Consider the following 25,962-nt stretch of genomic DNA (forward strand, 5'->3'; position numbering starts at 1 on the left):
TGGGGAAAGTCAGGCATCAGCCTGGGCAGTTTGTCTAGGTGCATGCAGATAGGGAGCCCAGGACGCCGTCGGGAGCTAGGGAAGCCCCAGACTTCTGTTTTCGTAGCCCTTTCCACAAAGGCTTTTAAGAGGGAACCCCCAAAACGTCCAATCCACTGGTAGGTCTGGCAGAAGGCCGGGCCAGGGTCAGAGGTCTTTGCCCAGAGAGATTCTCAAGTCCTCATCCTGCTGCATTCGGGCAGGCTGTGGCTGCGCTGATCCCAAGCTGCGGGGATGGAGGCTTTCCTTCTCTCACCCACCAGTGTCCTGCTCCGGGGATGGCGCCTGGGTCCCAAGCTTTTCCTGCGCCCCTCCTCCCAGCCCCCAGGCCTGGCTGCGCTCTTGGGCTGGATGGCGTGAAAGTTTCAGCCTCAATCAGTACAATCTTCCCTCGGGGTCACGTGAACAAATATGCTCGCATTTGAAGGCAGCGTCTGTATTTCCCGACTATGAGGGGGTTTCCGGGGCTCTCTCCAAATTCAGAAAGGACCACGTTCCGAAAGCAAAACAAACCCAGAGCTCTGGGGGGCCTGGGAGGGCTGGGCAGGAACCCAGGAGTGGGTGGGGGAGCCAGTGGCCGCCGCTCTGGGCCTGGGAGCGGACCGGCGGGCGGGTGGACCGACCAGCGAGCAGCGCAGGCGAAGCCAGCTTGGGGACTACAAACTCGTTCCTCCAGCGTTTATTGGTAGTTGAACCTCAGCCTGGTTCCGTTCTACCGGGAATTCCGTGTGCTCGGGTATATGGCCGAGTCTGCAAGCGCGCAAGACCAGGGTTGGGACACTGTTGTCTGCAGACAAAGGGGGAAGACTAGCTCTGCCCCCCACTGGCGCCCACTCTGAGACCGAGGACACCAGGTTTATGATAAATTGGGATCCAGGTAAGCAATTGCATGACAAAATGGAAATCTTTGGGCACAGGGCTGCTTGCCGCCCTGAGCGGGATACTAAATATGATTTATTTTGTGTAATCTGTGATCTTGATTATTGCCAATTGGTGAGGCAGCCCGCAGCCCTAGACGCACTTCTGCATATACATCGGAGGACGGTGATTAATCGTAACGAGGTGCGCTTTTATGGGGACATTCCCCGCCTACCAAAAGGTTAAGAGGACACCACCTTACCAGGCTTGGAGGGTGGCCGGCAGCATTGGGGAGGGGGTGTAGCAGTTTAAGGAGTGGGTTTGTTGAGCGGACTAGGGGCTAGAGTTGGTATTTTGAGGGTAAATGTGTAGTTATGAGAATGGGCTGAAAATGGAATGAATAAAAAGAAACTTTTTTTTTTTTTTTTACACTGTCACTGCCAAAGTAAGATGGAACATCATATTAATTCCGTGTCTTGGGCTGCTGGGCCGGGGTGCAGGCGGGTTGATTTATACGTATTTAAAATAAACTGTGTGGCCAGCCAGCTCCCTGCATTGTTTGGTGGCCACCTCCACACACTGAGCCTTTACCTCTTGCTGTTGGCTTCCTGTTTTTCCCCCCATAGGAGTTAAAACGTCCCCCAGATTAAAAAGACCCCCCAAAGTACCCTGAAGAGTTTGAGAGGCTTCTTCAGTCTCTCATCAGCCTGGGCTTTGACTGTTACAATGATGAAGAACACGTTTTAGTGTTTCTGGGTCCTTCTGCCCAACTAACCCTAAGTGGTGAAAGCTAAACCATATTGGTTTCTGCATTCCACATATCCTTTTGTTGATTTGTTCCTAGTGGCTTCAGGCTAGAAGTGTAGAGGACAAACAATCCCAGGTCTTTACCCCCAACCAAGGCAAGGGTGAGTGGCTTCATGAGCGGGAGTGGGCCAGATCACACTGGACTACCACAGGGAAGGAACCCCAAATCGAGGTATGCTCCCGAAATTTAAGTTGGGACAGGCCCCAGTGGGTGAAAGACTGAGTTCCAAGGTCTTTGCCATCAAAGGGAGCAGAAAAAGTTGTTTTGTCAATCAACTGCACTGGGCTCCTTCAAATCAAAATTTGAAGTCGGTGGACATTTTTCTTTGCTCACTGCCTTGGAGCTGCGAGCCTGCCAGCTTAGTCAGCTGAATCCAATTACTGCGAGCAGCATTTCATTTGGCCCCATGGAGCACTCACTTATAACTTCCCCGAAATTTTCAATAATCCCCACCAAGGCTCCACTCTGGCCCCATCCTGAAGAGTTTTCCCTGGATGCTGCTGGTGGGTGGGGTATGGGGGTCGGGTTGTCTGGAGCCAGCTCTTCCCCGTCAGCTAGCGGGCAGGACCCTTCCGCTTCTGAAGTTTCTGGCTGGGAAAGGAGTAGTAGAACTCAGAGAGGATGGAGCCAGCCGGGTTCAGATCACGATTTGCGGCACCCAAAAGACAGAAAATAGGCCAGTGCTGCATAGCTTGAAGGTGTGGAGGGGAAGGAACGCAGAGAAAGTTCTGGAGGAAAGCGTGTTTTGATTGTGACCCAACTAACCAACTTGGAATCGGTTTCCCTTTCTACTTCCCAAGCCCACTGTGCCCAGAGCTCAGAGCGCACCACTCACCCTAGAAAGCCCAGGCACGAACTTACCCGGTTCCTCAGCGCCTGGAAAACACAATTTAACTAGATGCGTTGAGAGTGGGAGACTCTTCTTCTCAGGGAAAGATCCTACTTCTAAAGAAGCCCCTTTCAAAAATAAATAAGATAATCAAGCGGCGCAGGTTGATGTCTGCCCACGCGATTGTATAATATAAAGTGGTTTGAGGTCTTCAGCCACGGGTTTGAGCATCCTGATAACGCGTGCATCTCTACTGCGCCACTCTTGGGGGCCCAGCCAAGAGGGTTGGGGTGTAGTGAGCAGGCCAATGACGTGCCCCCTTGGACCCAGGTCGTCTGGGAAGCTGAAGCCAGGACGCAAAGTTAGAAGTCCTACCGGGCTGGGATCTCTCTGAGGCGCTTCCGTTGGGTGTTCATTAAGGGGTGAGTTATTGCAGCGTGAGCCAAAGGTCACTTCAAAGGCTTATGGCTGCGCTCTCTAGTCTTTAGAAGCGCCCTGAACGCTTTGTGTGGGGTTTTCCCGGGCGCAGTTTAGTGTTTGCAAACTACTGAGTCGACAAATTGCACAGGGCAGATCAAGAGACAGACTGCGTCTCTCTCCCTTCACCTGACCAGGGGCCAGCGCCTGCTGAGCAGCCGCAGTGCTGAGCGGCTTGGTCTTAGTTTTGAGGTGGAGGTAGGGAGGGCTGTTGGTTTCTTAGGCGGTTTATAGCCTAGCCTCGATCCAGAATTGAGCAACCCAGGCCCAGAATGGGTTGGGTATTTTCTAATACACTCAGGAAAAGCTAGCTGAGCCAGAGATACAATGTGCAACCCAGCTAGCGTCTAGCTCCGGGTTCACTCGGGCCCTTTGGGGGCAGCTCCAGTAGCATCCACCCAGGGGCACCTAAGTATCTACCCTCCTTTCCTGCTCTTCTAACCTGTAACCTTCCTCCCACCTTCATTCACGGCTTTCTCTGCGCGGGCTGACCCACTCGGCTCACCCCCGGGTCCTTCCCTCACGAACAGGTTCTCTCCCCTCCCCCATCCAGCCAAGGATTTTGCCCTCTAGCTCCCCCGGAGCCAACTGAGTCTTCATTCTGCTGGGGCCAAAGCGTCTAGAATGGCTGCAGGCACCACATACAATAGTCACATTGATTACGACACCCTTAAAAGGGCTAAAGGCCCTCCTGGTGTGTTCGCAAGACAGAACCGGCTGCTACTGTGTTTTCCATTTTGTTCCAGATCTGCTTCCACAGAGTATCAAAGAAAACTGAAGAGCCTACAAAAAGAGTTAGAAACAAAATTCAAGGAAATAAACACATACAAAATTGTGGTGAGTGGGGGGGTGTGTGATTTAAATAAATAAATAATTTCCACTACATTTCCATGTCCCCCCCACCCCACCCCTCCAACTCCAAGTAGCCACCCCAGGATTCATACGTCAAGACATAAAACAAAGGGCGGCTTTGAAGTGGATCACCTCAGTGTGAGCTGCCGCCTGTTACATGAGACCCGATCATCGGCCTTCAAATTTATGGCGCTTTAATAGAGTGCGTCCGCTGTCTTAAATGCAGGGTATGTTACAGTACTGAGTTATCCGGGCTAAACAGGAGTGATTTAAAACGGGCGTCCTGGGCTTCCCAAAGGGCAGAAGAGGCTCAGGCAGAGAGGTCCGGGAGAAGGTAGGCAAATAGTCAATTCTCTTCCCAGCAAACGCGCTGAGGAGTGATTCTCCAAACCTGAAGTTGCAAAGCCATCGGGGAAAGGAGTATCATCGCTAGGTCCCACTGAATTAACAAGAATGCCCAGTAAGAGTCGTGGCCTCCAGGGCGAGACCCGTGGTTTATTTGAAGACCCGGCTTAGGCAAAGGAAGGAGTGGAGGTTGGATTAACTTAAGCCTGTGAGAATTTTAAGAGAAGCCGACACAAGCAGCGCTCCATCAACCTCCCACTTTTCTCTCAACTGGCACCGACTGACGGCGGAGGTCCGTTATTTACACGGCCGCGCTAGGCACAGCCCGGTGCCTCCCTCCCAGCCCAAGCGTCCCTCTCCCTGGGCCTTCCCGCGGCCGTGGCGGGCGAGCAAACGCCTAGCAGGTCTCTGCGCGTCCATCGAGCCTCCCCGCGTCTGAGGCCAGGCGGGCAGCAGGTCTGCGGTCCTCGGCCGGCCGGGCTTGCGATCCTCTTTCCAACTCGGGCTGCCCAGCACAGCTGCTGGCCCAGGCCGGCGCCGGCCACTTTATATAATCCGGCAGCTCGCACGCAGGGTGTGTGGACGGGAAAAGTGCGGAGTAGGGGATTCTTTTGCTGCTCTGCCTCCTACGCGGAGCCTGCTTTCCACTTCTGAAAAGTGCCGGGCCTTGGGAAGTGTTTTTCTTTTCATTCCTTACTGAAGCGTTTACTGCTGCCGTGGTCGCAGTCATAAATTTTGTTACAAACCACAATGACAGGTGCATTGATATGCACCGTGAGAGCTCCAGCTGCTTAATAACCCTGTCCCCTGGCCGCTGTGAGCGCCTTTTATTTATTCGGTATCATATTAGGTATTGATCTGGGCAGAATTAAGTGCAGTGAGCAAGTATCAGGGCTCCGTTGCTTCCGAGGCTAGGCCGGCTTGGCGGGCCAGCACGGCTGGAGAGCCAGCGAGCGAGCGAGCGAGCGATGCTAACTCTGAGAGGGTGCCTAGCCTTCCTTCGGGCTGGAAACCATTTGGCCTTGTCTTCTGAGCTTGTGGTTAGGCCTCCAAGCTGAGTTGGGTAACTTCCAGGGACTCTGGAAAAGGACTAGCCAGTCCAGTTAGGCCACCCTTTGCTAAGGGGAGCAGGGGTGCTCCAGAGGAATGGGGTGGCTACAATGTGCCTTTCCTCTGGCTGGGGTGAGGGTGGGGGTGGATGGAGAGAGAAGAAGAGGAAGAGGGGGAGGGGTTAGGAAGAGGAGAGGAAAACTGTGGACTACTCCAAAATAAGAAGTCCTGCTCAACTGCCCCTCCCCCAAATCTGTGCCTCCCCCCCCCCCCAAAGGCATTTGGATCTTGGTGCTCATTTGAGCAAAGGTATCGAAGGATGAGAAAAGAAAGCCTTAAAGGGGGGGGGTGATCGAAAAGATGAGCCACTGAACAGTTGACCATTGTCCAAATGATTTATGACCCAGTCCCGTTTTTTAGGTTCAAGCAGAGTTCACAAGGAGTAGTGATTTCTGGAAAGAAATAAACTTTTTTTTTTTTAAATCAGTTTTGTAACAGTATTTTCAGGTTGAGCTTTGGAAGTGGGGCTTCTTTAGGGCTCTGTATGGTGGGTGCTGCAAAGTTTTTTTTTTTCTCCCCAAAGAGAACAGCACCTAATTACTACCTTTGCTTGTAAAGAAATGGATGTTAGACCACAGAGTGGGCCTGGAAATTCTTTAAGACAATGTAAACGGGCAAGAGATGACTCTGGTTGGGAGGACTAGCTGTATCTTTGAGGTCTTTGTGTAGAGATTTTTCTAGGAACATGCCACAGGAGTAAACATAATGTGTACCACCATCTGTCCCATAGGCTTGCTTAGTTCCTTAAGAAGGTATTTTGATGTGACTGGTCCGCCTCCCAAGACAAACTGGGTCAACATGGAGGCTGAAGGGGGATGTTTTGCTTCCACAGTGGTTAATGGGATGATGAAGCAGTAGCAAATTCTGGTGGTCTCAGAAGCTTGATGCAGCCATTTAGACATCCAGAATCGAGCAGCATCCTTGAAAAGCCCCAAAATTTAGTCAAGCCCTTGTGGCAGGTCCTTTGGCCTGGGGCAAACATATATAACTAATAAGTCACAGAATCAGGATGTAATGTCCACTTGCTATTTGGTAATTTTAGTAATCAGAGATTGGTATTGAAAACTAATCAAAAGAATTAGTCTAGCTTTGTTAGGTGGATATCTCAACTGCACGCATTTGTGGGTACTAGTAGAGACAATGCCCACAACAAAACATTTCAGTATTACTGCAGCCCATTGAGAAAGACCCATCTCTCATCAAGATAAATGGCATATTCACTTGTATTCTAAAACAAAATGAGCAACCATACTACCAAGCAAAGGCTAATTCGGGGAGTTTTCTTAATTGGTTGGGCTTTCTGGTGAAAATACAGGGGGAAATTAATGCAGAAGTGTTTCGGTTCCTGTGTTTAAATCTGATTGGCCATAAGTTGCATGATGTGGTCTCTCGTGATGGTGGAAGCCAGGGGGAATTTTTGGAAAGAAACTTTGCCTGAAAGATGAGCTCAAGAACTAAGGCCAGAGAGCTGACCTGTGAGTTTCCTTTATCAAACAGACAAAAGTGATTGAATGATATTAGTTATACTTTAACTCCTCAAGAGCCTTTCAGAAGGGGTGGGAAGAGCACCCCCCCATGAAGAGTCAGGGAACACAAAAGGGGAAGAATTTTTCTTACCCCCCCCAATCCTTCTAATTCTGGGTCCATTCATCATGTCATGAGAACTTGTCTCATTGGTTGTAGGTTGGGTAGGAGGTGGGGCAGAATGGAAGGTCCTGAGCAGAGGTCAATAATAATATCTATTTATGTAAAGATCCAAAGGAAAATGATAAAGTTATAAGACCATTCACCATTCCACTCACACTATATTCATTTCAAGGTCTAAATCCGCTCACCCATTTTCAGGGACACCCTTCTAAAAGTAGGTGAAAGATAAAGTAAGGGGTGTGGGAAAATGTAGATGAAAGAAACTTTCTTAGCTTCAAAGTAAGTCTGGGAGTCTTTAAGTCTCCCTTTTGTTTTTTTCCTTGCTAGTTTTCCACACTGTGGATTTCATAGTGCTGACCCACAAAACTAACTGTGTGGATCCTCACCCTGTCATCAAAGTGGGCTGTCTGGGTCTTCAAAAATGATGATATGATTCTGAAACTAGGTGGGAAAGATACTTTTAGAGGGAAGCTCTTGGTGTGTAACAGAGCTTTTCTTTTGTCCATCCAAACACTGAGATTAGGGTTTGGAGGGGTAAGAGTCCTCACATAGCCTGTACAAAGCCCTGGGGTTGATCTCTATCACCAAGCAAAACCAAACCCCAGGATCACCCAAAGACTGGTTGTGACCTGTTCATCCACTCATTCATCCATCTATTCAATATCCATTTATTGCACTTTTACATGCAGGGCATCGCACTGAATGCCAGTGATATGTTGATGAAGAAAACACAATCCCTTCCTCTAAGGAGTTCATAGTTTAGGGGGAGAATCAGCCAGTCATAAGTGTTTTCCCATGCAGGCTCAAAAGCTGTATTGACAATCCTGGAGAAAGGCAGTTCTCCAAGAAGCTCTTGGGGTGGAAGGAATGAGGCTAAAGTTGAACTCAGGAGGAAAGATCTCTTCTTGCATTTAGAAGAAATACTCCAACTTTTCCAAGAGTTCCAATGAACTGAGCTTCATAAAGCCCCCAGGCCAGGACCTTGCCCATCCTTCCACTCTGAAACGAGTGGGAAGCTGAGAGCTTCCTCTGGTCCTTCTATGTTGATTGGTCTTGCCAGTGACAGTCCCTCTAGGATCTCTCCCTTTTTCTCTTGGCAGGTCACCTGGAGCTGGGGAGCTGGCCCAGCTCCCTCGAGGAGATTCAGCAGCCCCTGGCCTCGGTGGTGAAGGAGACGGTGGTAGTCAATGTTATTTGAGCGGGGTCAGCAGGCCCTGGAGCTTCCTGAGTGCACCATGCAGAAGGCTGCGTACTATGAGAACCCAGGGCTCTTTGGAGGCTATGGTTACAGCAAAGCCACCGACGCTTATGGCTACAGCACTCCTCACCAGCCTTACCCACCCCCTGCGGCTGCCAACTCCCTGGACAGTGACTACCCAGGTTCTGCCTGCTCCATCCAGAGCTCAGCACCTCTCAGAGCCCCGGTCCATAAAGGAGCCGAACTCAATGGTAGCTGCATGCGACCTGGCACTGGGAACAGCCAGGGTGGAGGTGGTGGCAACCAACCTCCAGGTCTGAACTCAGAGCAGCAGCCACCACAACCCCCTCCTCCACCACCCACCTTGCCCCCATCCTCGCCCACCAATCCTGGAGGTGGAGGACCTGCCAAGAAGACCAAGGGGGGGCCTAACGCTTCCAGCTCTTCAGCCACCATCAGCAAGCAGATCTTCCCCTGGATGAAAGAATCCCGGCAGAATTCAAAGCAGAAGAACAGCTGTACCACTTCAGGTAGCTAGCTCTCTGGGCAGGTCATCCCTGGACCCACATCCCTTCAGACTGGCCCCAAGGACCAATTACCTGGGAGCCAAGAGACTGGGGGGGGGGCTGTAAGAGCAACCTCAGCAACAATATATCCAAACTCCCACTTGTATAGAAACGTCTGTCCTTTCTAGTGACTCTGATTGGATACATACTCTTGCAGAGACAGGGCATGATTTCATTGCTGGTGCCGCGGTGGACTGTCTCATGCTTATTAATAGAAAGTTCTTAGGCTGACATATTATCTGCCTTCCCAGGCATGGGTCATAGCTCAGCTTCCTCTTCTACCCACCAGCCCTTCCAATGTGAAGGCAGGCAGGGTGTGGTTCTGTACACCCATAATTCCACCACTTGAGGCTGAGGCAGGAGTATCTCGAGTGCAAGGAGAGCTTGGGAAGCATAGTGAGTTCCTGGACACCATTAAAGAGATCTTGTCTCAAAACAGAAAACCAAGTCAAGACAAACAATACCCAAAACAGAAGGAAAAGAACCATGGCCAAAAAAGTTATAAACATTATCCATTTATTTTATTTAATTTTCCAAAGAACTCTTTTAAAATAGGTATGTGCTAACACCCTTATTTTTCCCAGATCCACAGAACTGCAGAGTGGTGGACTTGGATCTAAGGGGTATGACTTCAGGCATAACCGTGAAGCTCAGCCCACTCCAGTGAACCTGTAACAGGGAAGAGCATGTTCCAGGGGGAGAGAATAATTTGGAACAAGAGCAGCTGTCCCTTTCACACTCTGGCAAGGGAGACTCTAGAGCTGAGGAATGGACATCTCTTGGTCCATTCTAAGGACTGATGCCTTCTCCTCTCTGCTCAGACCGATGCTTCTTGAAAATTTCTGGCTTTGTGTTCTTGATGGTGTTTATTTTGCAGGTCCAGGGCTAGTCTGAAGTCTGGGATATGATTTGTTATCAGGTCTCCTCTGCTCTGCCTGATGCTCCCTGGGCTGTGGCTCCTAGGGGGAAAGTGTCTTCCTGCCAGAAAGCTCCTTCCTCTGCCCCTCCCTCCTTAGCTCAGACACAGGCCCTCCCTCCCAGGAGAAATCCATTTGTCTTCCCAGTGAAGGAGTGGACAGGCAGCTGAGGGGTGGCAGCAGAGGTGAAGCCAGTGCTGGGGCTGCTGCTCCCAGCACTGCCATAGGCAACATGCTTTCAGCCTGGCCTTGGGATCCCCTAAAACTCCAGGGCAGTATCTTGGGGGGGGGGGTGTTACCACCTCCCTGCCTTTGGGTGCACCTGTCTGGAGTGAGGTGCCAAGACCCCTACCCATTTCTTTGCTCTTTGGAGTGTTTGACTTGGAAACAAACGAGGCAGGCTGGAGCTGCCTCTGACACCGCCCCCCCAGCACCCCCCCCTCACCCCAGCAGCAGAGGTTGAGAGAGAGGGGTGTTCAAAGAAGTCTAGCTTTTTGGATGGGGAGTAGAGTCTCCATGAGCTGCTCTTAGCTTCCCAGTAAAGTCCTTCATAGCCTGTGGGTTGAGATGAGGTGATGGGCTAGGGTGGAGAGGAAAGAAGGCAGGAGTTACAGGTGCAACTGACAGGTAGGCCTAGGGGTGTGTAGAGTGAGCGCTTCCTCAGACTGGGGCCTCTCAAAATCCTCTACCCGACTCTGAGCGGGCTTGGAGGTGAGAGCAGGGGAGGCAGATGGAGGCAGGAAAGCCCTCCTCTCCATTCTGAGGTTTCTTACCCCGTCGCTCAGCACCCTCTCTGTCTCCCTCCCTGCCCAGGAGAGAACTGCGAGGACAAGAGCCCCCCGGGCCCAGCATCCAAGCGGGTGCGCACGGCGTACACGAGTGCTCAGCTGGTGGAGCTGGAGAAGGAGTTCCACTTCAACCGCTACCTGTGCCGGCCGCGCCGCGTGGAGATGGCCAACCTGCTGAACCTCACCGAGCGCCAGATCAAGATCTGGTTCCAGAACCGGCGCATGAAGTACAAGAAGGACCAGAAGGCCAAGGGCATCCTGCATTCACCGGCCGGCCAGTCCCCAGAGCGCAGCCCACCTCTTGGAGGAGCGGCGGGCCACGTGGCCTACTCCGGCCAGCTGCCGCCGGTGCCCGGCCTCGCCTACGACGCACCCTCGCCACCCGCTTTCGCCAAATCGCAGCCCAACATGTACGGCCTGGCCGCCTACACGGCGCCGCTCAGCAGCTGCCTGCCGCAGCAGAAGCGCTACGCGGCTCCCGAGTTCGAGCCCCACCCGATGGCGAGCAACGGCGGCGGCTTCGCCAGCGCCAACCTGCAGGGCAGCCCCGTGTACGTGGGTGGCAACTTCGTCGACTCCATGGCGCCCGCATCCGGGCCGGTCTTCAATCTGGGCCACCTCTCACACCCGTCTTCGGCCAGCGTGGACTACAGCTGCGCCGCGCAAATCCCTGGCAACCACCACCACGGACCGTGTGACCCTCACCCCACCTACACAGATCTCTCGGCTCACCACTCGTCTCAGGGACGCCTGCCCGAGGCCCCCAAACTGACACATCTGTAGCGGTTGCCGCCGGCCTGGTAGCTCGGCGCAATTACCTCTCTGGTTTTGGTGGCAGGGGTGGTGGCGGGGCGGGGCCCGAGGGGCAGCTCGGGGGACCCCCCCCCCCTCCCCGATCTGGTCTGGCCGCTGCCTCGTGAGTCTCGGGCTTCCAGCGGCCGAGGCTGATACGACTGGGCCTCCCCTCCAGGCGCGTCCTCCTTTGGGTGACTCGCCATAAATCAGCCGCAAGGATCCTCCCCTGTAAACCTGACAGTGCCATATACTGCGGACCGAGGGACTCTAATCTGGTAATGGTGTCCCTAAGGTAAGTCCGAGACCCACCCGTGGCGTGTCCTGAAGAGGGACTAGAGCCTGGAGAATCCCGGGCCTGGCCCCTCCGTCTAGCTTAGTTTCAGAGACCTTAATTTATATGCTCCTTCTCCTCCTGTAAAGATTGCATTGGACTAAACAATCTGTATTTATTATTTGAAGCGAGTAATTTCGTTTCCCTGATTATTTATCCTCGTCTTAATGTATTTATGTGTATATTTGTAGAATTCTCCAGACGGGCCTAGGTACGCGCTCCCAGGCCTTGGGGGCCACATTTCACCTCTTTAGTCCCCTTGGTCTGAACTAGTTGAGAGAGTAGTTTTGAACAGTTGTAACCGTGGCTGGTGTTTGTAGTTGATGTAAAGGATTGAGATCATAAATGGTCCTTCATGGGTAGAGTCAGGCAGCCCGGTGGCATAGCACGGCTCACGTTAGCCGTTTCTCAACAGCCGAAGCCCTCACCACTCGACACAGCTTATTGATTTCAAATTGTCTGGTACTATTTGAACAAACATTTAGAATAAAAAAATTTTTCTCAGTTGGAAGTGTATCTGTGTTAATCACACACATTTGCAGGCAGACAACTCTGCCTTGATCCCTCTGTAAGACACCCTCCCCCCCCAAAAAAAAGGACCCTCTGAAAAATATTTTATTTATTCGGAACCTATTGCACAAATTGTCGTGGAGGAATTGAAATAGGGTGGCAGTAATCAGAGGACGCAAACCTCAAAATATTCTAGATGGGGTGATGGCAATGAGACTTCCCCAAAGCAACACCTCTTTCTAGACAAGATCGGTCCGTGGAGGGGGGGAGGCAGAGCTCTTTTTTTCTGCATTAAATAATAAAAATTAAACTTTGGGGGAAAAAAACCTGACAATCAAAGAAAAAGCGTAAGAGAAACAGGAAAGATTAAGCTATGAAAAGCTAAGGTGCAGGCGGATAAAAAAAAAAATGACCACGCAGAGACAAGCACCCAGGCTTTTATCTCTAGGAAGTACTCACGATTTTTTCCTTTGTCATGATCAATAGTTCATTTCAAAAGAAAACAAATGTTCTCCATAGATGTAAAATAATAAAAGTTTCATTAACGGAACATAACACGTATAAACACCTTGTTTACTCCTGTTTCTTTGTGCAAAACGGGCAAAAAGTCTACAACATTTATAATCGTTTTGTAAATATTAGTGTGGCTCTAGCTCGGGTCGGGCACTTCCGCCCACTTCTACAGAAGGGGTTACTTGGAAAGAAGTCTTCAGACAAGGTTCAATTATTTTGTATTTCAGCAAAGGCCGCCCACGCACCTCTATTTGGTTTGGCAAACATGCAACTCCCACGACCAGCCTGGTGACACGAGGTGGAATTCCTATTGTGTGTGGAAATAGCTTCTTCTCTTCTGGTGGAACAACAATCGTTTTCTATTTGGGTGTTTGTGTTTCGCTCAGTAATGATGGCTCAAAATATTTAGTTTCCTTGTTCCTTTGTGCTGTTTTTAAAATGGCATGTTAGGCTGGGGGCGGGAGGGGATATCCTTTGCTAAATTTCACTCTATCTGAGCAAGTTTAAAGTATATATGTTGTAGAATTGTATCAACAGAATAAATGACTTCAATTGAAGGCATATTTTACCCACTCTCAAGGCTTAACATTGTTTTCTATGAAACCTGCATTCATAGGCAGAATCTGTAATTGTAAGAAATTATTTTTTAAGCTCTTAAGGAAATCAAAGAAGAGCTAGCTGCCTTGTAGGAAATCACAGCCGCCTTTCTTAACTGGCTAAATATTAAATAGATGAATTGTCAAGCTGTTTAGATTCAGCCCGGTTTCTCTCATCTCCTCTTCCTACCATAAATAATAATAAAAATACATAATGCATCATGGCTCCAGGCGGTTCCCAGCGCGGTGTGTTACCGCAGGAGTATCTGCTGAGTCTGCGGGTGTCTGCAAAACCCCAAGTGTCATCTGTGGCTTAGGGTTTCATGGATTAGACTTTAAACAGTGTCTAGCCCGGCTGACATCAGCTTCCTCTCACACATAGGCTCTAAGGAAGTGTCAGGTTGGGGGCTCCCTCTCTAGGCAGCCGCAGCCTCCTAGGCACTGCTGCAGAGTAAGGATGTTGGGAGAGAGGGGGAGGGGGTCGCTTCGACCAAATCTGCGGCCTTCTCCCACCTCCTGAAGTTCTAGAGACATCAGAGAATCGCTTGGTTCTTTCTTGCCACTGGCGGGAATCACGTGACGGGCACACTCGCTCCTAGCGTGGGTGGGGGCGGCGGCGGCGAGTTCTGGGAGGGCGCACTCCCACGCGGCCGCCAGCCCGAGAGAGCTGGGCCCGCGGCACAACCATTTAAAACTTCATAAATTATAAACAAGCCGCCTTGGCCTTCGCCATAAATTCCGCTCCTCTTGAGCCTGCAATTAGTGTTAGGAAGCACCCAAGTCTAAACACAACCGAACGCCCTCTGAAGGGCCCAGCCGCCCGAGGTTGCAAGCCTTTATTTATTTCCCGGTGCCACCCCCTCTGCACCGAGCTTTGCACGCAGTCACCTCCTCCCCCGCCACCGCGGGCAGTCCACACTCCGCTGGGTTCCCGCTCAGCCTGGGAAGGTCACAATAGCAGCTCTATCCGCCGAGGCGCCTGCCGCCTCCTCCCTCCCTGGTCTCCGAGAAGCAAAGAAAGGAAAGTGGGGGAGGGGAGCCTGGCCAGCGATGGCGCCCGGGTCTCAGGCCTCGGCTCTAGCTTCAAGGCCCCTGGCAGGACACGATGCCGAAAGTTGACAAAGGAAGGGAATCACCACCCTAGCTTGTCTTTCTCCCACTACGCACGCTGTGGGGCGGAGGAGCACCGACCGTCCCCCCCCGCAGCAGCCCCCCCCCCCCTTGCCCCCGGTCGAGGATGCCCAGAAGCAGTCAGGTCTACCCGAAGCCCACGAGTCCATTGTGCCAGCGGGGCTTCTTTTCTGGTCCTCTGCAGAGAAGGCCTTAGCCACAACAGGGGGCTATTCCAGAAGGGAAGAGTACTCGGGCCTCTCCTGAGGGTGCTGGTCTTGGGAGGTCTACCTTTTTTCTCCATAGCTTTTTTTTGGGGTGGGGGGGGAGGGGGCGGGGGGGCGTCAGGAAGATTGTGGATCTCCGTTAGATTTGAAAACTTTAGATCTGAAGGAAAGAGGTCAGGTCCTTGAGCCTGGCTCATAGATGGTAGTCATTTGGGCATCTCCGGTTGTACTGTCCAGACAATCCAATGTGGATTAAAGTAGGATGACCATCAGGCAGAGGGTATGTGTGGCCCCGCTGCAAAATGGAGGTGGGGTGGAGCAAGAAGGGAGGTTTTCCTAGCAACCTGGGAAACCTCAGGATCCACTCTGGTGTGGAGCTAGCCAGGGGAAGGGAAGCCCCGGGAAAGCCGTGGAGAGCAGCCCTGGCCACTGGCTACTCTACTAAGGAACTAAGAAAGGGTGGTTAAGTACACATTCTGCCTTCTGGCTTTCAGAACACAACCTCATGCAGGGACCTGACAGAGAAAAATCTGCCTCTGATGGAATCATTAAGTTGACCATCCATTGGTACCATTTCTTTGTACAGGCTTTCAAATGGGAGCCAGGACCAGCACACAGAGCTAGCTACTGCTTCCCCTTGGTGCAACTCGAAGCCCAGTCCTGATCAGAGACACATCAGCCGAATTGGTTTCTGAGGCCCCAGAGGCTGCTAACCTTGCTGAACAAGATTTTTTTTTTCAAATTTCTATCTCTAAGAAGTATTGAGCGATAGTGATTACCTACACTAGCTAGCCATCCTTTCCCCTTCCTTACCCTGCACCACACCAATGGCCCGTGAGTGAAATGCTCTTCTCAGCCAGCAGGCCTGAAAGCCAGGCTCTCCATCTGTTGAGGATTTTCATTAGGGAGGGTGAAGAGGATGCTGTGAGTGGGCGTCTGTTTGAATAACAAAGAACTTAACTCTTCCTTCTAATAATAAATGCTCCACTTATTTGTCACCCCCCTCCAGGTGGGGGGAGGCACAAGTTTGTTTACACCTTCAGTATTCAAGGGACTGCCATAGGTCTGTTTTGGCTTTACCAGGAGAATTGGTTGAAACCTCCTTCTGAAGTCAACCATTGGGTAATCCCAGTTTACAGGTTTTCTTCATCTGGGAGTTCTTGGTAAAACTTTGGTCCTTCTTTCAGAAACTTAAAGAAAATAACAACAGAAGTTTGTGAGTATGCAGGAGAGGGAGAGGCCCGTACTCCTCTCCCCACCCCCCAGCTTTGGTCTCATCACTCATGAGCACTGCTACTTCCCAGATGGCATATTAAGAACCTGGGCCAACAGACCTTGTGGGCACCAAGACACTCTGGGAGCCGAGACTGAGTCGTCCCCAGCCAAGCCTTTCCTAACCCACACTTTGAAGGGCTAGCTCTTCTAGGTTTCTCTCTCAGAAGGCCTGGTGGGTAGGGAAAGACTGGGTGGGTGAATCCTCTGCCCTTACAGCGGTGCTGAGGGGGAGCAGTAGCTGGAGGGGACCGTCACTTACATCTCACTGTTACCTTGTTTTCTACTCCACTACAAATGTTCTTACCTTTGGGGTCCAAGGTTGGGGTCAAATGGATTTATAAACCCGACCTGAAGCCGGTTCTTAAACATTTCCCTCAGGTCTCACTTCTTCCCTGTCACGTTGCAAAGTTCAAAGACAATCCATTTTAGGTCAGGCCCAGTGTGAAGCAAACCCAGCAGACTTCCCCCAAGGGCCAAAGCCCAAGGCACAAGGGTGTCCAATCTTTTGCAGTAGTAGAGAGAGATGAATGCCACCATGCCACCCCATCCACTCCAGTCTGTGGGGTGGGGGCCATTGCCTGTGTCTTCTTATTCTACATCTTGTGATAATGACTTTTAAAAACAATCTGGGACTTGAACTGATAGTAAATATGGTGGATGGCAAATATGCCCCCTACCACTAAGCTACACCCACAGCCCGTGGCAGAATACCTTGACTGGCTCCTTTGGCTAATCTGGCTCATTTTTCAATTAAGGTCTGGATTATTTACCAAAGTGCAGTTTAGCATTAGAGAGGACCAGAGGAAGAGGAGATCCCCATATGAATCAGGATTCACGAAGAGCTTTGGTACAGACAATTGATGGGCTGGGGAAGCAGAGGCTTAAACCAGGCCGGGAGGGCCTGTGGGCAGGGACCTTTCTTTAAAACAGGGGACTGGAAGGTCTTTTAATGGCTCTATTGTTCACTTCTTTGGCCTACAAATATCCTAGCCCTCCCCACCTTCTTCTCAGGGCCTCGCGGGAAAGTGGGTCACACGAGGAGAGCTCTAGGGAGTTGGTCCCAGTGTCCCTCTCTCCTGTCTGCCATCCCTTCGACCAGCCAGCGCCAACGCCATCCCGTGGCTGGCAGAGAACACAAAGGAAGCCCCGACTCAGCCCCGGGACCTAGGGTCACTGTAAGCAGGAGGCTGGTGTGGTTGCCAGTCTCAGCGTCCCGGTCGCCCACGGGAACAATAGCTGCCGCCTGCCCGGGAGGTCCGGGGCTCAGCACAAAGCCAGCTTGGTCCACGCTGCCCTGAGACGCGCGCGCTGACCCGGCTGCCGCCGCCCCCGCCGGTGTTCCCGCATCCACCTAGAACTCTCCAGGAAAGACAAACGGTGAGTTAATCACCCTACCGGCTGGCGGCCGCGTCTTTTGCGCCCGCCTTGGAGGCGGGATGGGGAGTGGGGTTCCTCTGTGTGTGTCTGGGGTGGGGGGCGGGAAAGGTTAGTCCTATTAAGAGTTCATCAATCACCCGGTGTGCACTTTTCGCTCGACAGCGGTTCCTCCTACTTTAGAGCAAGTCTGGGCCAGCTGGGAGCCGACCAGAAACCGCAAGCAGAGGAGACACTGGTGCTCTGGGTGAGCGCTAAGGGAGGATGCGACACAAGGTCCGCTCCGGCCCCGGCAGCAGCTCGGACGGTGTTCCAGACGCGCGGGAGGGGAGGGAAGGGGAGGGGAGGGGAGGGTAGGGGAGGGTACATCTCTGTACCACACCCGAGGGGAGGGAGGGCCACTACTCAGCTCCTGAGCTCTAACTGCAGCCACCAGCTCGGACCTTGGACCTGGACCTTCGCAGCAAGCCAGCACCCACGCTCACCCCTGACCCATTGTGACCCGGCATTACCCCCACTTCCACCTACCCCAGTGATACTCACATAGGCCCCTCTATTCCCAGAAAGGGACACCCCTCCTCTGAAGGCAGGGCAAGAACAATCCCAATGGATCAAGGTTTCTTGCTGACACCAAATCTGCCTGCAGGCCTCTTTGCGTGGGAGAGTAGGTAGGTCAAGGCTGCTGCTGAACTTGGAGTAAACTTGAATGCCATTTAAAGTTACAATAAAAGTATGTATATGCACTATCCACGACATCTTTCCTGCCTACTGTAGCGGCAAGACTATTAAGTATTTTTGCTTCAGCTTGTTTGGGGGGGGGGTCATTTTAGTAATATCATAAAGGAGAGACTGGAAGTTTCTGGAGACAGTCATGAACCTTGGAGTTGTTCGCAACAGGCAGGTTCGGGAGGAGCAGGTGGTGATAATATTCCTGTACCACCTATGGCGTGGCAACACCTCTCTGTAAGTTCTAAAAGCTCTGGCCTTGTCTCCCTTGTGCCCTTTTCTCTGGGTGGCATCAGCTGAAATGTTTCTTAAGTTGGACAGGCTGTAATGCTCAGGCCTCAGCCAAGCCCCAGCATGGTCCCTCCTTCCCCCAGCCTTCTTTGTCCTCATTTTTTTTGGGTTGGAAATGAACTTCTTTTGGGAAAAGTGTCCTACTGCCACTTTGCTTTAGACAGCAGGTGAGTCATCTAAGCCTCACAATCTAATACCCCACTCCATTGAGCAATACCAACACTAATCCTGCTGGTTTGGTTTCAGTTTCCCTATCCTCTGACCTTCCACCCAGCCACGGAGCAATTCCTGGGTTCCCTGTGTTGTGCTGTGGGGATACAAGGCTGGGTAACCAACGGGTTATGCCCTCCAGTCTAGTGAGGGAGAGAGATAGTCCTAAAAACAACGTGATAGTGCTATAACATGTTTGCTCAGTGTTCCTGGAATCAAGAAGAGAACCGTTAACCAACCATGCTGTAGTGTCAAACCAGCTACGCAGGCTATTTGGGGTTCCTGAAGAATTAAGAGTTTTTCAGGCCAAGGGAGAAAGAACACGCCGGGCAGAGAAAACAACTTTCGCAAAAAATGAAAAAGGAAGGAGGAGCAAGGGGAGTGATTTGGAATAGGGCACCATGGCTGGGAAGAGAGTTTCTACAAGGTTTGCAGAGAGGAGTCTGGACCTCTCATGTGAGCGGTAGCTGCTGAATCAGGTCTTAAGCTGGGACAAGGGGGTTCTTTATCTGGCTGGAAAGCTAATTCTGTATCTCACTGGAGAAAGGAGAAGGTCAAGTTTAGAGAAAGTGGCAATAAGGTTGAGGAGAAAAGGCATTTAAGAGGCACAGGACACGGTGATAAGCTGGGCGAGTAGAAGAGTTGTGACGTTAGTTCCTAACTTTCTGTTTGGAGGGCCTGAGTGGGAGCCAAGCCATTAACTACAATGAGTAGAGGAGGAAGAGACCGTGAGGGAATCGAATGTACTCAGTTCAGTTGACATTGTGTTTTCCACTTTGCTGCTGATACACTGCAAGACCCTAAGCGATTCACTCCATCTTTCTGAACTTCACTTTCATCAGCGGAACAGTTAATAAAGATATCTACCTCATAGGTTGATCATCAGAGCAGTGTGTGTGTGTGTGTGTGTGTGTGTGTGTGTGTGTGTGTGTGTTAGAGTTGTTATCTTCACCAGGCCCAAGTAAATGTTCTATATAAAGCTAAAACCTAGGGGAAACACACTCCCGCCCTCCTCATGTTGATCAATACTTAGATCCTGGGTGGCCACAGAAAAAGAAGACCCATGGAAATTAAAAACAAGAGCCTACCACTTCCCAGATATTGCATCCAAGCTAATGCTTAGGGTGAGGTCAGCTCAGACTGCTAATCAGAACCCTCTGCTTCCAGATGGGTGATCTCAGGAGGATTCCCATGGAAATGTGGTCTTGGTATCAGACCACTAAAGAGGAGGCCTCTTAGCAGATGTCAAGAAGCTTTTGTGCTTTTTTTTTTTTTTTAAATATCATATGTCTATCAGGGGATGCTTAAGTTCCATACCCTCTGAGAGGAACAGCATAGTATAGGAAAAGCACTGGGCTGTTTACAAGGATGTGGCTACAAGTTGCTTGTCTTTTCTGTACCAGTTTTCATCTGTGAAATAGATCAGATAAGGTAAAATGACATTTTATGGGATGCTGTAAGGGTAATTAAAAGATGAAATTTTCTATTTATCAGACTGTTAAATAAGAAAAAAAAAACCCACAATCCTTTAATATCCCGATGATTTGGTAAGGGTGTAAGGAAACAGGAACTCAGATAAGTTACTGGTAGAAATGTGAGTTTTTGTTGTTTTGTTTTGTTTGAAGGCTTTTCTCAATTTCCCAGATTGCTTGTGCTCTTTCTTTTTAAAATAATTTACTTTATTGTATGTGTGTGATAGTTTTGCCTGCATGTATATATGTGCCCTGCAGTTTGCCTGGTGTCTAGGGAGTTTGGAAGAAGGGGTCAAATCCCTGTGAAGTGGAGTTACAGACAGTTGTTGGCTGACATGTGGTGCTGGGAATCAAACCCAGGTCCTCTGGAAGAGCAGGCACTGTTAACCACTGAACCATCTCTCCAGGCTCTGGATTGCTCTCTTGTTTTTGTTTGTTTCTTTTATTTTTCGAGACAGGGTTTCTCAGTGTAGTTTTGGTGCCTGTCCCAGATCTCACTCTGTAGACCAGGCTGGCCTCGAACTCACAGAGATCTTCCTGGCTCTGCCTCCCAAGTGCTGGGATTAAAGGTGTGCATCGCCGCCACCACCACCCGCCTGGTACTCTTGATACTCATTCCTCCTTCCTCTTGAGCTCTGGGATTACAAGCAGGTATAGACACACCTCTCTACCTTGCTTCACTTTTATAAAGAACAATTTAGCAAAATGTATTAAAGATGTTAGCACATACATACTTTGACTTAGTAATTCCACTTCAAGAAATTTCTTAATGGGTAAAAATTTGTATATGTGTATTTACTAGCAAAAGTTTGTTTTTTATTAATTAAAATTTTTCATTTATTTTATACCCCGATAGCAGTTCCCCTCCTTCCTCTTCTCATTCCTCCCCGCTACCTCTCCTCTACCCACCCCCATCCACTCTTCCTCCATTTCCATTCAGAAGGGGCAGGCCTCCCATGGGTATCAACAAAGCATGGCACATCAAGTTGAGGTTGGTCCTCCCCCTGCATCAAGGCTGGGTGAGGCAACCCAGCATGGGGAAGAGATTCCCAAAAGGCAGCTCAAGTATCAGGGACAGGTCCTGATCCCATCGGTAGAAGCCCCACAAACAGACCAAGCTATACAACTGTCACACCTGCAGAGGACCTAGGTTGGTCCCATGCAGGCTCCCTAGCTGTCAGTCCAGAGTCTGTGAGCTCCCAAGAGCTCAGATTGGCTGTCTTTGTGGGTTTCCTCATCATGACCTTGAGCTCCCTGGCTCATACAATCCCTCCTCCCTCTCTTTAGCAAGACTCCAGGAGCTCGGCCCAATGCTTGGCTATGGATTCCTGCATCTGCTTCCATCAGTTTACTGGATGAAGGTTCTCTGGTGACAATTAGGGTAGTCACCAATCTGATTACAGGAGATGTCCAGTTCAGGCACCCTCTCCACTATTGCTAGCAAAAGTTTCAAACAGGTGAAAGACCCATCAGCAGAGCTTGTTGTGGGATAATGCCCTTGTACACTGGTTTAATAAAACGCTGATTCACCAGTAGCCAGGCAGAAAGTATAGGCAGGGCCAACAAAAGAGGAGAATTCTGGGAAGAGGAAGGCTGAGTCAGGAGATGCCAGGCCGCCGTCCAGGGAGCAACATGTAATGGCACACAGGTAAAACCATAAAACAAACAAACAAACAAAAAACCACACAGCAGCATATAGATTAGCAGAAATGGGCCAGGCTTAAATGTAAGAGCTAGTCAATAGTAAGCCTGAGCTAATGGCCGAACAGTTTTAATTAATATAAGCCTCTATATGTTTACTTGGGTCTGAATGGCTGCGGACTGGGCGGGACACAAACTCACACACACAAAAACCTTCCAGCTACAGAACTAGTAAAATTAATTTAGGAAGTGTACACAGTAGAACAGTATGAAGTTGAAAAGTTGGCTAAGTGGTGTTGGGTGTATTTTGTACAGGAAGATCTTAAGATACAACAGAGGAAAAGCGCAGTGCAATAGAGGCAGTCCAGCATGCTACCATTGCACTAAAAATGTGGGGAAACATGAATTGCTCATGTACAAAGTAGCTCAAAAAAATATTCATGACATGAATAACATTTGTTGCTTAGGTGAAGAGGGACTACATGGCTGGGGACCAGGGTAGGAGAAAGATTCCATTGCATACTCCTTTGAATCTTGAGCCACACAATTGTCAATTTATTACTTATTTGAAAGATAAAGCAACAAATTATCATCATTATTATTAGAGGTACTTGGTATGGAATCCCAGGGCTAGGCAAATACTATCCCCCTGAGCTACATCCCAACTCTCAAGGAAATAAATTAGGGGCTGGGAAATAGCACCTCATTTAAAAATACTGACTGCTCTCCCAAAAGACCTGGGTTTGATTCCCAGCACCCATGCAGCAGCTAACAACTGTTTGTATATCTGGCTCCAGGAGATATGATGCCCCTAATCTGGCCTTTGTGGGCACTGCACCCATGTGGTACTCAGGTATACATACAGGCAAAACATCTATATACATAAAGACAAGTTAAGCAGCAAGTTATAAGTGATTAGTACATGTGTATCAAATTGGTATATGCCTGTGTGTATTCATACATAGCATTTAAAATATGAATACAATAGAGGAGAGTAGAAGACTTTTATAAATGCTGTGCCAAAGACAGAAACCGGAAATAGATTTGAAAATATAAAAATCCATCTTCTACATGTCAAACAAATAAAAAGAGAATGGCATGCTGAGAATTTTTTTTTTCAGTGTGGGATCAAACTCATTGCCGTATGCATGCTACACAAGTATTCTACTACCAAACACACCCCAACCCTATTGCTAAGAAAAGTTATAGCATATGGCAAATGGTTAACACACAAAGGGTTTATAAACTAATAGAGAAAAGACACAAAGCTTTTAATAGAAATATTAGGCCCAAGACAGGCCATCTCACATTTGTTCCTTCTTGTACTTGCTCTATCTAATGAAATCAACTTAGGGTCATTTCTTATGGCCCTTCCAGGGTCCTGAAGAGAGTCAACTTCCACAGGAAATTTGGGAATCCTTTACCCTTGTAGGTGGTGGAGGGGGTGGGGATCCAGGTTGGTCTCTGCCTACTCTTGTTGGAGACTTAGGGTGGAGCTACACAAGTCTAGTGCATTGGTTTAGCAAACTTGTCTCAAAGGGAGAGACACTCTCTTAGAAATGAAGGCACCCTCTTCAACACTGTTCTGCCTGCTCAGGACTGAGGCTGCTGTGGTGTCATTATCAAAGAAGGGCTCCTTAGTTCTTCCTTTGTCCAGGCTGTAGGAAGGCAATGGACTGTGGAAAATCCATGCTCCAAAAAATGGCATTCTCTTTCAGCTCCTGAGTAAAGCAACTTCCTCCCTAAAACCAAGAGTTTGACCCAGTCTATGGCTAAGGTGCCTTGTAGCTTTGCCATCTCACATTGCGGATGATCAACCTTTAGCCAGAGATAGTTAGGCCAAGGTACATTCACTCCTTCTGGATCCCTGAGGCTCAAACGCACCTTCCAGATAATTTGGGAGATGGAAGGAAATGAGAGAGAGTTAAGAACCCATCCTCACTCCTTTCCTTATAATGTTGCTTCTGGGTTTCTCGAAGGAATGGAAGAAACAAATTTTACTTCCTACCCATTTAGACAAACTAACTGAATAACCAGCCACGAGAGAACACTAACTGACTGCTAAAATGTGCCAATTTCCTACTGACCACTTCTTCCAGATTTATTTATTTTTGTATTTATTTATTATGCGTATATTTATGTCTGTGTATATTTACATTCACATAAATGTAAGCACAAATGTATGTGGGTGTCCAGGGGAGCCAGAAAAAGCTATTAGATCCTCTGGAGTTGGAATTACAGTCATTGTCAGCTGTCCAGTGTGAGTGAAAGGAACTGAACTTAGGTCTACAAAAGCAGCAAACATTCGTTCTTATCCTCTGAGCTCTCCAGCCCCAACGGACCACATCTCTAAGATGTTTTCTGGAGCTGTAGACCATTGACCTTGACACTGACTTCTCTACATTGCTACTCCACATGCTTGTAGACACTGTTCAGGTGTCCTCATGTGTCAGCTAGCCAGGTCACACTGCTCTTTCACGCTGTCCATTATCCCTTCTACAGAAGCATTTCCTTCCTGTTCTGTTCCCACAAAGCCAACTTTCAAAGCAGAAAAGTTCAAAGTGTAGTTTGGGATACCTGCTGTAAGATCACCCAAGAAGCTTGTTAAAAAAAATAAAGATTTGGGGCCGAGTGGTGGTGGCTCATGTCTTTACGCCCAGTACTCAGGAGGCAGGTGCAGGCAGATCTCTGTGAGTTCGAGGCCAGCCTCATCTACAGAGTGAGTTCCAGGACAGCCAGGGCTACACAGTGAAACCTTGTCTCAAAAAAACCAAACCAACCAACCAAACAAATAAACAAAACAAAATGAAAATAACAAAACAAACAAACAAATACATGAAGATTACTGAGTCAGACTTGTTGGATTAAAATATCTGGAAATGGGCCAATGAAACTGGACCTTTAGGCAAGCCTCTATGGTGATTCCAATAAATGTAAAGTAGTTTTGGGTGTCAATAATCTGAGGGTCCTCTTAAGCTGGTACTAAATAAGGATAGAGCATACCACTGTTCCTGTTCTTCATTTCTGACCAACAGATATTTATTAAATACCTACCATGTGTCAAAAGCTGGCTTGGCCCATGAGTCTCTCATCTGCAAGACTCAGGGAAGGGCCCAGTATTGAACTGTTTCCTTAGGGAGGCTCCTGTTAGCTATCAGACTGCTAAGAGGTTTAAAATTCCTGTCTTTAGGACCCCTTCCTGTGTCCTTACTTCCAGCCTTTGATGGCTGGGGATGCTCGAGAGAACTGTATCCTAACCTCTTTTCTCTCAGTCTGGTGTTAGAGAACACATCTTGACTGTCTTTTACTCGGGCTCTCTGCTTTGGAGCTGCAGGTCCGAGAGTTCGATTGTGCTCAGGTATCTCCAGGGTTAGCACAGTGGGGCTTATGGAAGAAAGGGCCTTGGTGGTTCTTAAGGTCGACCTTGAACACACAGAAGACAAGGCCACCAGGAGCCACCACTGCTCTCAGAAGAGAAGGTTGTTATTAGAATAGGAAAGAAGGGAGTGGGGGATGGTGGGAATGTGGACGGCTGCTGTGGTAAGCAGACAGGCTATTTCAAAGCATTCCTACTTCAGACTCATCAGGGCAGTCAGGGCCTCTGCTGTCACCTCCCGTGGAGAACTCACAGGGGGCAAGCGGCCCTTGAGGATTCATGGATTAATGGCTTGAACAATTAATAAAATTAGTGAGACACTTCCCCATATCCTGTGAATATTGGAGACAAACTGGATAGTTACTAAAACTATTCTCTATTTACTTATTTTTATTCATGTTTTCCCCCAGGAATATCTTCCCATCTCTCCTCAGAGAATTACAGAGTAAGATTATCCTGGAGTGTCAGCTGGGATACAGCAGCAGAGCACTTGCCCAGTGTGTGAGGTTTGAGTGTGTGATTCCGTGTGTGTGTGTGTGTGTGTGTGTGTGTGTGTGTGTGTGTGTCTGTGTGTGTGTGTGTGTGTGTGTGAGAGAGAGAGAGAGAGAGAGAGAGAGAGAGAGAGAGAGAGAGAGAGAGACCCATCTAGTAGACTTAAAGTAGAGCTAGGACTCAGAATGAATCTTGTTCCTTTGGTTTGAGAATGTCTTTTCCTAGGCATAATCAAATGCTCTTACCTAAGACAGATGGTAAACATCTGCTAAATTTGGGCATGAAATGACTAGAGGTTTGACTTTCACCAAACATTAAGTAAACTAACTCAAGGGCTGAGTATGTAGTTCAGTGGTAGAGAGCTTACTTAGCATGTGTCTGGCCCTAGGCTGGGTACTCAGCTCATCAGGACCAAAACAAAAGAACCAGCTTTGGAGCTCCGAAGCATAGGACACCCTAAGGGCTCAGGTACCAGCAGAGTGAGTAAGAAGCAGACCACGGCTCTCTGTGTGGGTTCACCAGGGAACTACAATTAAGTCTGAAGAAATATTGAACCCTACTCCAACCTGCACTTCTGACGTCCACTCTC

At 49.4% G+C, this 25,962-nt stretch overlaps 1 protein-coding gene across 3 annotated transcripts; it reads left to right on the plus strand.

Annotated features, from left to right (window-relative positions):
• On the plus strand, positions 1–17,486 carry Hoxd3 (homeobox D3). 3 transcript variants are annotated; one of them, XR_009378810.1, is made up of 6 exons: positions 1–916; positions 3,758–3,848; positions 8,066–8,693; positions 10,460–11,521; positions 16,547–17,168; positions 17,331–17,486. XR_009378810.1 is itself a non-coding variant. In XM_059260727.1 (4 exons), exons 3-4 carry the CDS (start codon positions 8,153–8,155, stop codon positions 11,215–11,217), a joined length of 1,299 nt encoding a protein of 432 aa, XP_059116710.1. In that variant the 5' UTR covers positions 1–916; positions 3,758–3,848; positions 8,066–8,152; the 3' UTR covers positions 11,218–12,635. The 3 variants fall into 3 exon arrangements, 1 of the variants encoding a protein (XP_059116710.1); XR_009378811.1 differs by lacking the exons at positions 16,547–17,168; positions 17,331–17,486 and adding an exon at positions 12,811–13,579; XM_059260727.1 differs by lacking the exons at positions 16,547–17,168; positions 17,331–17,486 and having other exon boundaries at positions 10,460–12,635.
• The last annotated feature ends 8,476 nt before the right edge of the window (positions 17,487–25,962 follow it).

This window comes from Peromyscus eremicus, chromosome 4 (assembly GCF_949786415.1).
Source record: "Peromyscus eremicus chromosome 4, PerEre_H2_v1, whole genome shotgun sequence".
NCBI classification, from domain to species: Eukaryota; Metazoa; Chordata; class Mammalia; order Rodentia; family Cricetidae; genus Peromyscus; species Peromyscus eremicus.

Excerpts from the sequence above, each read along its gene's own strand:
- Hoxd3 (XM_059260727.1), top strand. The coding sequence starts at position 8,153 with ATGTTATTTGAGCGGGGTCAGCAGGCCCTGGAGCTTCCTGAGTGCACC. Across the intron at positions 8,694-10,459 it reads GAACAGCTGTACCACTTCAG|GAGAGAACTGCGAGGACAAG; the intron begins GTAGCTAGCTCT and ends CTCCCTGCCCAG.